General features: G+C 47.9%; 1 protein-coding gene across 4 annotated transcripts in view; it reads left to right on the top strand.

The window, feature by feature from the left end:
• FAM135B (family with sequence similarity 135 member B) overlaps nucleotides 1-15,939 on the top strand; it is a 289,972-nt gene that overhangs the window by 101,814 nt on the left and 172,219 nt on the right. For all 4 annotated transcript variants that reach the window (XM_040494489.1, XM_040494488.1, XM_040494486.1 and 1 more), the window contains exon 2: nucleotides 5,386-5,481. In XM_040494489.1, coding sequence (XP_040350423.1) covers nucleotides 5,405-5,481 — 77 coding nt within the window. In that variant the 5' untranslated portion in view covers nucleotides 5,386-5,404. The remainder of the gene's footprint in view (nucleotides 1-5,385; nucleotides 5,482-15,939) is intronic.

Below are 15,939 nucleotides of genomic sequence, written 5' to 3'. Positions count from 1 at the left end.
ACTTTAATAAGACCCTACTGGCATTGAAAACAGTTTAATACTTCACAAAAATCTGTTTCGTTAGTTACCATTGCACATCACTCTCTTGTTTGGCTTTTCCTTGAAGTACAGAAATCCAGGCTGTGAGAGGCAGTGTAACGTGCATTGTGGGTAACTCGGCAGCAGGTGGAGATTGTTCCAAGATGGGGCTCCCTGACACAGCAGCTCTGTTCTTTGAATCTCATAGCTTGTTCTTGTTAATCTGAGTTAAACATGGTCTGCCTGGGGATTACTGGGTCCTAGAACATTGTGGCTGAGAGGGAATTCAGCTGTCACTTAAAAACAACACAGGGGCTGGGGATCCCTGAGCAGTAGGGCCCCCTCTTTTGCCTGGACACTCTCTGTGATGGGAGGTTCATTGCTTCCCAAGGTGTGAAGGTGTGCTTCCCAAGATGGGCCCATCCCTAGCTGGGCAGATGTGGGGTTCCAAGTCTCCCAGAAAGGGCAGGACTGTGGGTGATGCTCAATAAAGATCGTTCTGAATGAATGCAAACCTGAGGCAACAGTAAGTTCACCACATTCTGTTTCCACTCGCTCCCCTGGCTGTGCCTTCTGTAATAAAGTTGACAATAGGGGCGCCCTGGTGGCTCAGGTGGTTAAGCATCCGACTTTGGCTCAGGTCACGGTCTCACAGTTTGTGGGTTCGAGCCCCGCGTCGGGCTCGGTGCTGACAGCTCGGAGCCTGGAGCCTGCTTCGGATTCTGTGTCTCCCTCTGTCTCTTCCCCTTTCCCTCTTGTGCTCTGTCTCCCTCTCTCTTAAAAATAAGTAAACATTAAAAAAATTTTTTTAAGTAGTTAACAATAGCCAGCATTTATCAGGGTTCATTCTGTGCCGGGTCCTGAATGCCTTACATGTGTTAACATTTTTAATTTAACAACCCCATGAAGAAAGTATTATTATGGCTCCCATTTTACAGAGGAGGACGGTGAGGCCCGGGTGAGCGGGACCCAGCCGGCTGCGCTCCACAGACCGACCCCGCTCTCTCCCCGACCCGCAAGGAAGGCCACTCTGAAGCGTGGGTCACATTGTCTCTGCCAGATGCAGCAGGGGTCCTTGGCCTACCCTCACCTTTCTCTCAGGTGCCCGTGCCTCAATCACGCTCGCCAGGTGCCAGCTGCCCCCACACAGGTGCCAACCTCCCACCCACCTCCCCTCTGGAGACCATCAGGCTGTCCTCTACAGCGAAGAGTCTGGTTCTTGGTTTCTCTCTTTTTTCCCCTTTCTTTGCCTGTTGGTTTTGTTTCCTAAATTCCACGTACGAGTGGGACCATATGGTATTTGTCTTTCTCTGACCTGTTTCACTTAGTGTTGTGCTCGGTAGCTGCATCCGTGTTGTTGCAAATGACAAGGTTTCGTTCTTTTTTATGACTAATATTCCATTCTCTCTCTGTATATTTGTATTTATATTTTTATGTTTATATTTATACTTATACACAGCACATCTTCTTTATCCAGTCGTCAGTCGGTAGACCCTGGGGCTGTTTCCATAACTGGGCTGTTGCAGACCATGCTGCTGCAAACATCAGGGTGCACGTATCCCTTCTCCTCACTTTGACCTCCATGACCTTGGACCAGGCACGGTCTCATCACTTAGAAGTCTGCCTTCCCAGGGCCACCTTCCCCGAGCACCCAGGACTCTTTCTCATAGTCCTCAATCACCCTCCCTGTGACTATCACTTGATTGCCCTGTCCCAGTCTTTTTATTTTTTAATGTTTATTTATTTTTGAGAGGGAGAGAGAGCAAGAGCAAGCAGGGAAGGGGAAGAAAGAGAGGGAGACACGGAATCCGAAGCAGGCTCCAGGCTCCGAGCTGTCAGCACAGAGCCCGACGCGGGGCTCGAACTCACGAACTGTGATATCATGACCTGAGCCGAAGTCGGACGCTTAACTGACTGAGCCCCCCAGGTGCCCCTGCCCTGTCCCGGTCTTGGGCATTGTGAGGACAAGTCAGCTTTTCCACTTAGTAGGCGTAGCACCTGGATGTGCAGGAGGCCTTCAGGGAATGCACGTTGGGAGTTGAGCATCTCAGGGCCACACGAAATGGGGTCGAATGGTTGTCGCTTGCGCAGATGTGGCTGTGGTTGTGGTAGGGAGTTAGTGCGGAGATGTCTGTGGATGTGCTATCTGGTGTGTATTGTGGGTCGGGTGTGTTGGTGTGTATGTATTATGTGTGTATGGTAGGTGTGTGTGTGAGGGGTGCCTGGGTGGCTCAGTCGGTTGAGCGTCCGACTTCGGCTCAGGTCATGATCTCGTGGTCTGTGAGTTCCAGCCCCGCGTCGGGCTCTGTGCTGACAGCTCGGAGCCTGGAGCCTGCTTCCCATTCTGTGTCTCCCTCTCTTCTCTGCCCCTCCCCTGCTAGTGCTCTGTGTCTCTCTGAAAAAATAAGTAAAAATATTTAAAAAAATTAAAAACAAATCGATGTGTGTGTGTGTGTGTGTGTGTGCATGCTTGTGTCTGAGTGTGTCCTGGGTGGATGGGTGTCATGTGAATGTGGGGCATTTTGAGTGTGTGCCACGTGGGTGCTGTGTGCACCTGTAAGGTCTGGCTTGTTTGTTACGCAGCAGTAGCTACACCCACTAAGAATCCATACACTTTCTACTTTGAGAAGTCAGTCAGTTCTACTCTGTGGGCAATGAAGGTATTGCAGTGACCGCTCTCTGAGCCATTCATATATTTACGAACACTGTTGTTGTTGTGGCTTATTCTCCCGTAGAGCTGGCATCTTCTTGCCCAATGTGAAATTTTTAAAATGAAATCTGACTTATATTTTATTTTTTTAAATATTTTTTCCAAGTTTTTTTATTTTTATTTTTTTTGAGAGACAGACCAAGAGAATGAGCGAGAGAGGGGCAGAGAGAGAAGCAGAGAGAATGCTAAGCAGGCTCCTTACTGTCCGCTCGAAGCCAGACGTGGGGCTCGAACTCATGAACCGTGAGATCATGACCTGAGCTGAAACCGAGAGTCGGAAGCTTAACTGCCTGAACCACCCAGATGCCCCTAAAACTGGTCTTTTAAATGTGAGCCTACCTTCCTCATTGACTAACTGGGTATTTGGTTATAATGAATCACATGGTCTTAAAAAGGAGCACGCAGCTTTCCACCAATAAGCTGTGTTTGCATTTACTAACAAGTTCTAGCTTATTAGTCCTGACTAGTAGGATGGGAGGGTGCATCTTCCCAGGAGAAAGCAACATTTTATGTGGTATCCTCCATGCATTAATTTTTTTTTTTTTTTGGTATAAATATTAATCCCCCAGGAAAACACTGCCCCAGCCGTTCCGCCAGCAAAGGCCTGAGGTGGAAAACCACCACGTTCAAGCTCCTGGCTCAGTGCTATTCTTGTGTACAGCCGTGCCACCCCCTGGGTGCGCCGGGGCCAACGCTGCCCGCCGCAGAGACCTCTCGCGGAATGCATGATAGAAGCGTGGGGTTTGGCGTGCAGCTTGAATGTTAGTCGCTCTTGCTCTCCCTCTGCTCCGTACTGTGTAGCATCCTCCCAGAGTCAGGGATCAGGGAGGGTCAGGAATTATTGACCCTGGTAACCACAAGCAGGAGTCAGATGTCTTTGCTGGCTCTGCAGTGTTTGAAGGATTGAGAGCAGCGTAGGACGAGGAAGTGGGGATGATGGAACTGTCCCTATGTTTCGTGTGATAATGAAACCCAAGTGCAGAGTGGCCTCCTTTGCTGGCCCTCTCTCCGACTCTTACTGGAAATGCCTTGACCTTAAAATTGAGTGGTGGGACGCTGACCTCGGCTAGGTCAGGTGCGCACCCCGAGGGCTCTCCCTTTAGGGAGATGGGTTTTCAGCACACTTTGTGAGCCAGGCCTTTCAAGCTGGGCTCGTCAGCTTGAAATTCCATCTTGCAGGATTTATAGAGGTTGTGTTCTCAGATCTGCCGTATTTCAATTGGGTAAGTGGAATTCTACATCTTCAGAAACGGTTCCCTGCGTGGCACCTTTGCCAGAGCTGAGATACAGAGTTAAGAGCATGTTAGTGTCTTAGGCTCTTATTCTTGGGAGCTGGCCTGGCGTGACCCCACTGGCTACAGTGAGGTCGGGCTCCGAACCACAGCAATGGTGGTCTGGTCATTGAGGCATCTGGGGAGCTGAAGGAAGAGGGGCTTTGAAAGGAGACCTAGGTGTCAGCTAAGAGAGACCCTCTTAGCTTCTCTCCTTCCTCTCACTCACTGTCCCCTCCCCAAATCACGTCAGCTCCCACCCAGTGACCACCTGCTGCTTCCCCCAAGAACCTGCTCTTTGTAAGTGATTACCTCCTGTCCTCTGCAGACTCCTCCAGGTAGCTCATATCACCCCATTATGCATGGTGGCAAACTGAGGCTTGGAGAAAGTGAGGGCACCTTCTAAGGTACACACCGCTTGAGCAAAAGCTAGATGAAGAAGACGGCTCCAGATTAGAGCCTCTCGGATCCCCTTCCTTATCTGCGTTATGCGGCAAGAAGCTTGGTCACAAATTTCTTCTTGGACAAAATCAGGCAACTTACATAAAATACTCTATGCAGCAGCAAGAATATAGTGGGTGCTCCATAAAAGTCACTTCCTTTCCCTTCCTCCAAATCACTGGTATCTAGATGGTTTCATATCCTCAGAAAATTCAGCCTACCTTGAGTTGACCTTGAGTTTTGCTATGGCAAACCAAGACTTGGACTATTTTAATTTCCCACCCAACCCTCTTGTGGTTGGCCCTGCGGTCTCCTAGCTTGGAAAATTAGCATTCTGTCAAGTTGGGCTCAGCATCTGCTTGGCAACGACACCCGCTCCCTCTGCCTACCGTGCTTGGTAGAAAACACATCTGTCCTTGCCACCCCAGGCACCTCAGCACTGTAGAGGTGGGATTTATGCTAACAACGATAACGTCGTTTTCAGTTACTGTTATTAATCATTACGCATGTCAGGACATGTGCAAAGTGCTCCGTGTGGTAGACTCATTTAATCTGTCCATTAGCTATGAGTTTTGTGCCGTTATCAGGGCTCACATTACAGATAAGGAGACGTTAAGGGACACAGGTAGAAAGCAGAAGAGCAGGGATTGTAGCCCCGTTGGCTGTGAGGCACATGCTCATCACTGGGACGCTGTTGCCTCCATGGCACCGACAGATAAGCAAGGGCGGTAGACTAACCCGCCTTAGGATTAGGGTAACTGGGTTCAAGTCCCATCCTTCCGGTGTGAGCCGAGTGACATTAAGTGTGTCTTCCTCTCTGTGTGGCACACTGTGGTCCACATTGGTCCTCATTGGTCGGATACTTGGGTCCCCCTTGTGGAAGCCCAGGCTCTCTGTGTTTGGCTGACGTGATCTCAAGCTGTTAATTTCTCTCTTGTTTTTCAGGTAATGAACCAAAAAGATCATGTCTGAAGTACAAGGAACGGTTGAGTTTTCTGTAGAGCTACATAAATTTTATAATGTGGATCTCTTTCAGAGAGGGTAAGTATGCGTCACTGTTTCTATTTGTGTGTGTGTGTGTGTGTGTACATATACAGTTGACCCCTGAACCACACGTGTTTAAACTGTGCAGGTCCATAGTACATGGATTTTTAAATACAAAATGGTATTGCGAATGTCACTTCTCTATCATTTTCTTAATAACATATTCTTTTCTCTAGCTTACTTTTGTGTAGGAATATAGTATGTAATATTACATACAAAATATGTGTAGTTGACTATGTTGTCAGTTATCAGTAAGGCTTCTGGTCAACAGTAGACTGTTAGTAGTTAAGTTTTTGGAGAGTCAACGTCCTTCATGATTTTTGACTGCGTGGAGGTGGGTGGGTGCCCTGGACCTCATTGTTGTTCAGGGTCGTTCGTGTGTGTGTGTGTGTGTGTGTGTGTGTGTGTGTGTGTGTGTGTGTTTAATTTTTTTTTTAACATTTATTCATCTTTGAGAGATGAGAGAGAGAGAGAGAGAGAGAGAGAGAGAGAGAGACAGAGCGTGATTAGGAGAGGGGCAAAGAGAGGGAGACACGGAATCCAAAGCAGGCTCCAGGCTCTGAGCTGTCAGCACAGAGCCTGACGTGGGGCTTGAACCCACGAACCATGAGATCACGACCTGAGCTGAAGTCAGACGCTTAATCGAGTGAGCCACTCAGGCGCCCCATGGGGTGTTTGTGTGTATTTTTCCTGGCAGGGAGTGGAGATGATAAGGGCAGGTTGTAGGGCATTTGGATTCACGAGGAAAGGATTTTCATTATTTTTCCTGTCAAGCGTAAAATCCAAATGTTTAGTGCAGTTGAAAATCACCCATATATTGACAGACACTTGAGAACGCGAATCTCTCCCCTCCCTCCTGCCCTTTCGTCTATCTTCTCTCCTCCGAGTTGCTATTTCCATTGCATACAGTAGTCAGTTTGAGGGGGAAGTGAATTTATGGGACATGACGCTTGCTTGGGTAGCTCTGATGAGAAAAGGTGTCTGCACGACCAGCATGTGTGGGGCCATCTCCCAAAGTTGCGCATCGTAAAACCTGTGCCTCCATTTCTCACAGACTGAAAATGTATGATGTCCTCTGTAAGTACAGAAGTAGAACGTAGTCGCTTGCAGTGTTTGAGGACTTACTCTGATTTTGGTGTTTCACACGCATGATCGCATTAGGTCGTCACGATAGACTTACCTCTTAGGGTCACTGCAAATGATAATAAGGTGAAATGCTTACGTAAAGCATCCAGACCTGGACCAGGGCCGTGTACTCACAGTGACTGCTACTACTTTCCTTGTGTTGCGGACCAGGGGGCCTAAGTTCATAGTAACTGAGTTTGTGATGTGTTCAGGTTAACAGAGCCAAACGGGAGGCATCTATGTTGTGGAAAACCACCTCCGTGCTTCGGAGCCAAAATATAACTCGAAGACAGCGTTTGGGTTAAGGAGGAATAATAGCTTTATTGCTTTGCTGGGAAAAGGAGGCTGAAGCAGGCTATGGCCTTCAAAAACTTGCAAGTCTTCCCAGAGGACAGGGCTGGAGTGTTTTATAGGGACATACAGGATCTAGCCGGTTTCGATAGGAATGGAGTATGTGCTGCCAGCCTCCTTAGTCCTTGGTCTTTTTCAGGGATGGTACCACATTCCTGCAACCAAAGAAGGGAGGAGGGGAGGCTTGCGGAAAAAAGGAAAAGGTTACTTTAAAAATCAAGATTTGCCCAAGCATTAGTGCAGCCATTGTGATTTTTGTTCAACTTTACGTTTTTAAGCGGTTCCATCTAAACATTTGTTTTTGCTCTGTAACCAACCACCTTAAACCTTAGTGGCTTAAAACAACAGCTTTCGATGTAGCTCATGTATCTCAGGGAGGGCAGGAGATGGGAGCCGAGCTCTAGTCGGGAAGGTTCTACCAAGCTGGAGCAGGTTGTAGGGTATTCTGGATTAATGAGGAAAGGATTTTCATTATTTGTGTCACCAAGTGGAAAATCCAAATGCTGGAGGCAGCAGGCGAGCCGGGCTTGTCTACCTGGCAGGTAAGTCCTCCGAGCAGGAGTGGAAAGACACACAGCCTCCTGCCAGCTGTCCTCAGGCTTGCACGGGGTGGTTTCTACCCTGCACAGGTGGCCTTCTGCTGGCCAAAGCCAAGTGCAAGAACAATCTGGGTTCAGGGTAGAGAAACAGAGACAGTCTCTTGATGGGAGGGGACCAATCTGTGACACTTTGACAATCTTGCCACCCAAGGTTAGTTTCCAGGTTCAAAAGGAGGCTGAAATTAATGCTTCAAGTGCCTCTTATATGTTATGGCCCCTTCTTACATAAGGTAAAATTCGGTGGCCGAGCCGTTTTGGTAGGTGACCTGAATCAGATGGTGAGGGGAAAAGGAAACGATCCTGGGACCAGTTCTGTTCCAGGGACAGGGGCGCCTAGGAGTTCTGGAGCTGGATTTTTGAGGGAGCAAAACTCTGCCTCCTCTGGAAACCCGTCACCGTGGGTCAAGCTCATCGCCCTCCTCACTTGGTCAGAAGTTGTGTGGTGGAGTGAGAAGGGTCTGGGTTTGGGGCCGGACCTCCCGAGTCCCAGCTTGGTTACTGCTTCTTGGAGCTCCTCTGGCGTGTCCTTCTACTCTACCTTTCAGATTCTACATTTACGAGAAGGGAAGCATTTCTGATAATGTCATGTGTCTATCATAGTGTGAGGCACTTCTATTCAATATCTCCTAAATCCTCATAACCAACCAGAGAATGAGTGATTTTATCTTTATTTTGACCGACAGGTAACTGGGATCAGGGCAGTGAAATGCTACACACCTGTAACGTAGCAGAGTGGGGCTCTGGGGCTGAATTGCTCGGGGTCTGATAAATGAGCCTGGTCTCCAAATTGGGCTGCCTTCTCCCCAGGGCTGCACAAAATATCCACCAAGATATGGGCAGAAAATACTAACACTTCTGCTTACGATGGTTTTAATCAAAACTAAGAGAGAAATCAAGCTTCGCTAATAATTAGAATCCACACTGATCCTGGAAACCTTGTTGTGTCCACACAGCACACAGTGATGAATCCCACTTAGTAGCTCCAGCATCAAATAAAAGAGGGCTGTCCCACAGCACACATGAGCTGACGACCTCACCCTCTCAGTGCAAAATCCTGCAGTTTGTGACTGGGCAGTTACCCGCACCTGTAAATTGTTTTCTACCTTTAACTGCACCAACCGTCACAGACTAGCAAGTGGCTTCAGAACAGATACCGTAAGGCCGTCATGAATTGAAGGTGGCATTAATAATTAAAGCATAGCAAACAGCAGGAATGACAGAACCACACTGGTCCTCTCTTGCACAAGCCTGGTCACACACACGCGGAGATGGAGTGACAGGCTGATCAGATGCCCAAATTAGCAGACTGAGAAATTTGAACTCATTTAAAACAACGATCTGATATATGGCTTTGTCACCATAATTATTCATAATGCACCTTGTCCTGATTGTATTCTGGGCCTTCAGGCATTGACGAGGTCTTGTATGAGATCATATCCATTAGCAAGACATTTCTAGGGACACATCCAGAACTCAAAGAGGGCCCCGTGCAGTTGGTTAAGGGGGTTACAAGACGAGTGTGGAAACCATGACACTCTCTCAGCAAGCCTAAGATCCTCTAGATCCGTGTGTTTTGGGGAGTCATTTTACGTAACCCTGTGCTCACCACCAAAGTCTGATATTTAATCAGGCTAAATTAAAATCCGAACATTGAATCACTGCACTATGTATATTTTTAGTAAGAGCAAAAAGGTTATGTGTTCCTTTAATATAAAAGTAATTGATTTTTAAAACATGGATTATTACATTCCTTCTCTGATCTTTTCAAAGACCTTTTTCTATACTTACAATGCACATCGCATAGGAGTATACAACTGTACGTGCATGTGATTATAAATAAATGTACATATAGTGGGGTTGCACGCTTGAAGACGTTTCTACTTTATGAAATCATTGGCACTTGGTGGCCACTGGTCTAGTGGGACAAGGGATCTCACAGATTTCCTCCAGCTCCTCATGCTAGCACTCTGTGGTGTTGGACGTTGATGTGGATGAGGGTATTATCTTGTGACTGAACATGCTTGAGGGTGGGCTTCATAGCAGCTATGGCCGTGGACAGGTTGGGACGTCCATGGGTGGCCGTGGACAGGCTGGGACGTCATTGGGTGAAGCAGTCAGACCTCTTACAGGGATGGAGTGGGTTCTAAGATCTCTAGGGCCCCATCAGCAATAAGACCTTGACATTAAGAGCCCCCAGTCCCCTAAGCCCAGTCTGCAGGGAGTCGCGGACGGGCTAGGCGTGGTGCCAGCCAGGATTCTGCATCTGCCAGAGGGGATCCTGACAGGCGCAGTCGGTGGTGCTCAATCACTAAGGATTTTCCTGCCCTGAATCCTGCAGGAGCCGTGCTCACAGTGAGATGTAGTTACCTTACCAGCAAGCACTCCGTGGGGGAGTGATGACCGCCATCCAAGCCTAGTGGGCAAGTTGCCCACCGCATGAAAGAAAACGGAGGATTTTCACAGGCCATTCAAGGAAAAGAAGGCAGCATCTGGGGAGGCTGGCCCATTTTGGGGGTGTGAGGATGTGCCTCAAGACTCTCCAGGAGGTAGAAATTAGAGTTGGGGGTTGCAGAAGAAGGAGTGTGCCCTTAGACTGAATTTGACTGTGGCCGCCCAAGTTACAACTGTTTCTCCAGTTGATGAGAAATGCCCCTTGTACCTCCATCACTGCCCATTGTGAGATGCTGGACCAGAACCACGTGGATGCAGAACTGAGCATATTGCTCGAGATTTTGCCCCGATCGGGGATTATTTGCTTCTAGCACATTTACGTTTGTGGATGGTTTTTCTAGTCCCAGAATGCATGTTGCCTTTGGGTGATGTTTGCTTTGAGCAAACAGTCAACTTGCATTTATCCAAAGTCTACATTGACTGAAGAAAATTCCCAAAGGAAAAGCCTCTCCTGAAACCGGTCAACAGACATTGGTGAATTGTCAACCTGTGCTCGGCAGCAAGACTCGTCCTGACAAAAAGCCATAGACTATGTCTATGACACAGTCTCATGGGGTCATCAGAAGTCTTATGGTATTAGTTGCATTAATTAATACATGCAGAGCACCTAGCGTGGTGCCTGGTATCTCCCAGGTACTGTCTACGTTGTCACTCCTACTAATGAATCCTTGCCCCCTGCTTGTCCTTAATGTGATTAACGGAGTCACCATCCGAAAGGGTTGGTGTGCCTGCCGTGCCTTCCTGGGTACAGCCCTCCAGCTTGCTTGTGCTCCCACCCCTCACACCCCGAATGGTTTGACCTTAAACTTCTGTGCCTTATTGTCTGTGCTCAGGTCAGTCTTGACCCTTGTCCTTCTAATACCTACCTCGAAAATTCTACCCTACCAAGCTCCACCTTAAATATAACCTCCTGTGCAAACTGTTTCTGTACATTGATATTTACCTACTGCATTCAGCCCAGTTTTTATGAACACCTCGTTCCCATATTCTTAAAGACTGTCTGTCTTGTTTTACTCTGCCGTCCACTCACACAGTCATTGCTATAGATGCTAATGAGCATACACTGTTGTAATAGGCTCTAGAAACGTGGAGATGGGAGACTTGTGCCCGCAGAGTGTTTACTGGCTGATGAGGGAGGCAGACACACACATAGGAAATGGCCACGATGTGCGATAAGTTGTGTGACAAAGACAGGCTTGGGGTGCTGTGCAGAGAAACAGCAGAGGAACGCCAGCCTGTGGGCAGAGTCAGAGGAGGGGCCCTGGCAGTGGATCACACGGAGCTGTCGCTTGAAAGATGGGTGGCAGTCAGCCATGCAGAGGACCTGGAAGGGCAGGACCACAGAATGGCCCGCTGGTGTCGGGAAGCGGAGCCTACCCAGAAGGCCAAGGTGAAGTGAACAGAAAGAAAGAAAGGGCGGAGGGGGATCACAGAACTTAAGACAGTCAGTCCCTCCTTCCACTGGTCACTATAGTGATGTTAATGTCACAGACGTGCTGAGATAACAGTGGTTGTCCTTTCTGGCTTTGTTCTCTTGTCAAATGGCCTTAGGCTCCTTAAGGGTAAACACCCAATCCTATGTGACTTTAGTATGGGGTCAGAACTTCCTGTAACTCAGGTGGGGTCACGTGGATCTTTATTAAATGATATTAATCATGAGAAAACAGTTCCTAATTCCTAATATGCTATTTATTTTTTTTAAAGTTTATTTATTTTTGAGAGAGAGAGAGAAAGAGAGTGTATGCATGTGGTGGGGAGCAGCGGAGAGATAGTTGGATGGAGGATCTGAAGCAGGCTCCATGCCGACAGCACAGAGCCTGATGTAGGGCTCGATCCCACAAACCATGAGATCATGACCTGAGCCAAAGTCGGACGCTCAACCGATTGAGCCACCCAGGCGCCTACCCCCATCCCCCAATGTACTATTTAAATCGATGCACCTCAAAGTGTGGCTAGAGTCACCATTCTGCTGCTGTTAGAGATGCAGAGTTTTGGTCCTGGCTCAGATATAACCAAGTCAGGATGGCTGGTTGTGAGGCTCAGAAAACCATGTTTTCACGTGTTTTCCAGGTGAGTCTGGTTGAACAGCGCAGGACGTTTCTATGACAGTGTCGGACTAGGCCATGTGCTAGAATCATCGGCAGAACCCAAAAATCTACCCTGCAAACTAATTAAATAAATAATCTCTAGGGCGGGACCCCAGGCATCAGCACTTGTCAAGTTTCCCTGTAGGAGACCAGACCTTGCCTCCCTTTGCACATACAAGCCTTTTGTTCACGAACCCATGGAGACCCCGTGTTGGCTTTCCAGTGTGGATTCTGGAAGCCAGAGTGGAGGGTTTTATTTTATTTACAACTATTTTCTCGTACGGAAATACGTAAGTGGACAACTAAGCGTAAACCCATTATGTGGATGTCCTAAGTCATCAATTTCTTATATCTCATTTGTGCCTATATATGAGGTTGTGAGCCTTTATTCCTACTACTGTTTGCCGAAAAGGGAGCTAGCATTTGTCCTTGAAAACGTATTCATATTTGACTTTAAATCTTAAGTCAGACAAAGCTCTACATCAAACTGACTTTCTTTCAGAGTGCAGGTTTTCCCCGACAGTCAGATTCATCTCCTGGCCTTTCCTCCACACCTCCTCTTCAATATCACTTAGAAGATTTTCTGCCCCGGAGGTTGTAGATGATTACAGATAAATTCTGTCGTCCCCACACAAGAGTTGCACGAAACGGCCCACAATCAGTATTATCAGATCTGATGTCTAAGGTCAGACACTCGTGGAACTATTAGGATTGAAAACCACTTTGAGGGGCGCCTGGGTAGCGCAGTCGGTTAAGCGTCCGGCTTCAGCCAGGTCACGATCTCGCGGTCCGTGAGTTCGAGCCCCGCGTTGGGCTCTGGGCTGATGGCTCGGAACCTGGAGCCTGTTTCCGGTTCTGTGTCTCCCTCTCTCTCTGCCCCTCCCCCGTTCATGCTCTGTCTCTCTCTGTCCCAAAAATAAATAAAAACGTTGAAAACCACTTTGAACGAACTCACATGCCTTTTCTCTACCAGAGTGAACACGGTTGAGCCATAAGTCAAGGGCCTCCTGGAAGAAAATGCCATCTTGTGTTTATGCCTCGACATCCCCACCAGAGCCTAATGGCCAGCGACAGCCAGCTCCCTGTGAAATGAGTTAACCAGCCCTGATGTGCCTTAATAGACTCAGAAATACAATTATCTTTACTCGCCAGAGATCAATTAATTGATTTGTCTGGTTCTGTCAGAAACAATCCTTTCCTTCACTTCTCTTATTAAAATATGTTGCGATCCTTCCCATTCATTCCCTCACTTTTGAAAGGGAGCAGGGATTATAAACGGTTGCGAGCCCCATTGGACATTCAGCTTTGCCGGGTAGAGGAGCGCCCCAGCTATGGCCCAGGGAGTTCGGGGTGCATGTGAACCCACCGGGCGAGCGTCTCCAGGGCTTTGGCTTTGACCAGGGCACATTTGCTGCAGAGACAGGGCGAGCGCCCTGATGAACGGTCAGTGGGTAAGAGGCCATGGATGTAATAATACACCAGTTCAGTCCTGTGACTCTCCACATGCGCAAACCCACAGACGCCCTTTGTGTGTAAGTCAGTGTGATTTAGGATTTCTATCACTCAGAGTCAAGGGCTCCATCTAGCAGGGGGAATGTGGGTAGGCTCCAGAGTCTCTAAGAATAAAATTCCTTATTATTGTTTTAATAAGAATTTCATCTCCCTGTAAACAGTCATTATTAGAAGTTTTCCTGTGACGGTGGCTCAAGTACTGATGTGTAAGTTGGACATTCTGGATTATTTTTCCAGAAAGTCCACATTCCTGTCAACAATTGCCCTGTCTCATTTTTCTCTTCTTTTGCCTTTGAATCTGCAACTTCCTGAGCCTGCTGCTTTAAGCCTTTTATCCTCTTAACCCCTGGCTGAGGACATGCTCAGCAGGCCTGTGAAGAAGAGACCCTTCCAGGGGGCTGAGTGTGGCCTGTAGAGGTGAATATGCCTCTGGTGAGCTGCCCACAGGCCTGTGTGCCCCCTGGGGGCATCACAGAAGAGGCAGGAGCCCCTGGGCAGTGTGGCCCTTTCTAGTTTTGAACTCAAAGTGGTTACAAGAACACAAGGCAGGCCCCTCAGGGGAGCGAAAGGCGTCTGGTCCTGAAGGCGATAGAAGGAATGAGCACAGACACAAATCTTGATTTGGATTCTGTGTCTTCTGTTATCAGCCGGCTGCCCACAGGCAAGTTGCTAACCTCTGGTCTCTGTTCCTTCCGTGGTTTTGCAGGATCGTTGTTGGAAGCCAGCGAGGTCATATTTGTAAAGCTCCTCGGTAGACAGAGGTATGGGCCCTGCGGTGCTAGCCGAGATGGCCTGAAAGGGGCCGCTGATCTGGCCAGAGTCTGGACTGGGCCTTCCTTCCTATGTTTTAATTAGGTGCTTTTTTTTTTTTTTAAGTTTATTTATTTTGAGAGAGAGAGAGAGAGAGAGAGAGAGAGAGAGAGATAGAGAGAGAGAGAGAGCATGAGAAAGGGAGGGGTAGAGACAGGGAGAGAGAGAATCCCAAGCAGGCTCTGCACTGCCAGTGTGAGCCCACACAGGGCTTGAACCCGTGAACCCTGAGATCACGACCTGAGCTGAAATCAAGAGTCAGACGCTCAACCGACGGAGCCACCCAGGTGCCCCTGAGCAGATGCTGTATAGTCACGACCCCTAATCCCCCAGGAAGGGGTAAAGTCTTCTTGGTTTTACTTTTTTGTTTTTTGTTTTTAAAGTTTCCAGTGGAAAATCTAAATGGACTCCATGCTGATTCGTATGGGCCTCCGTGGGAGAGACTCTGCTTCTTGTTCTTCGCCCCATATTTGAGGTCTCCAAAGTGAAAAAGCCACATTTATTTTTGTTCCCAGCCTTAATGGGATATAACTGACCTATAATGTTAAGTAAGTTTAAGGTGTATGTGTACTGATTCCACACGCATGTATATTGTGGAAGGTCACAGTATCTTTTAGCAACTTCCAAGTGCACAACACATTTCTGAAGTATTGCTTTGGGAACTCCTGTAAAATGTCCGTAGAGATCTAGTAAACCGCAGATGTTTCTTCTCTAGAAGGTTCTGGGAATGGATCTTGGATCAGAGGAGAAGGTGTAAGGGAGTGAGGTCCTTGAGGGCTCTTGTTTGATTTTTCTTCTTGTCCAATATTGCTCAAAATGCTATTTTATATACACATGTGTTTTCCTTTACAAAATGTAATAGACCAGTTTGTTCTCTATTTTTTCCCTTGCCCTGCTTTTTGTTTTTTAATTTGGAGACGTTTCACTCTTGATAATATGAACCATTTATCCTGAAAATGACTAAATTTTGCTGCTTCTTGTGCTTCGAAGTCACTGGTAATGTTGGTAGAGATTAACACTGTATTTGAGCAAGCACTTTTATCATCCGACACGGTGAGGAAGGACATGACGTTCAGCCTAAGAGTCCTCACTCCCAAGTCTGTATCCCACCTCCTCCTGAACCCCTGTGGGAGACGCAGTGTGGAGCTCTGAGGATCGAGCTCTCTCGCAGGGACTCTGTGGCATCGGGCAGTGGATCTCCACCCGCTCGGTGGGAGGAGCTTTTATGAACCGCAGAAGTCTGGAAATGCGTGTAGCCGAAGCTGGGACCCTCCATGGCTCCAGCGGTCCCACAAGCTGACGTTCAGGTCTCTGAAGTGACTGTTTGGGAACTTCTGGGAAAAGGGGAGTCACCAGTAGAAGGCTGGCCCTTTCCTGCTCTTCCTAAAAATAGGTGAATGTTTGTGTTCATCAACACGCTCTGTGTTTCCCCCAAAGGGTAACATTTTAGGCTTTCTTAGAACAATTCTCTGTAGTTTCATTTGATGAAACCATCTCCTGAATTCTGTCTCAACTCACTA

Source organism: Herpailurus yagouaroundi, unplaced genomic scaffold, assembly GCF_014898765.1.
Source record: "Herpailurus yagouaroundi ecotype Mexico unplaced genomic scaffold, PumYag 186, whole genome shotgun sequence".
Taxonomy (NCBI): domain Eukaryota; kingdom Metazoa; phylum Chordata; class Mammalia; order Carnivora; family Felidae; genus Herpailurus; species Herpailurus yagouaroundi.
This window is presented reverse-complemented; position numbering and strand designations above follow the sequence as displayed.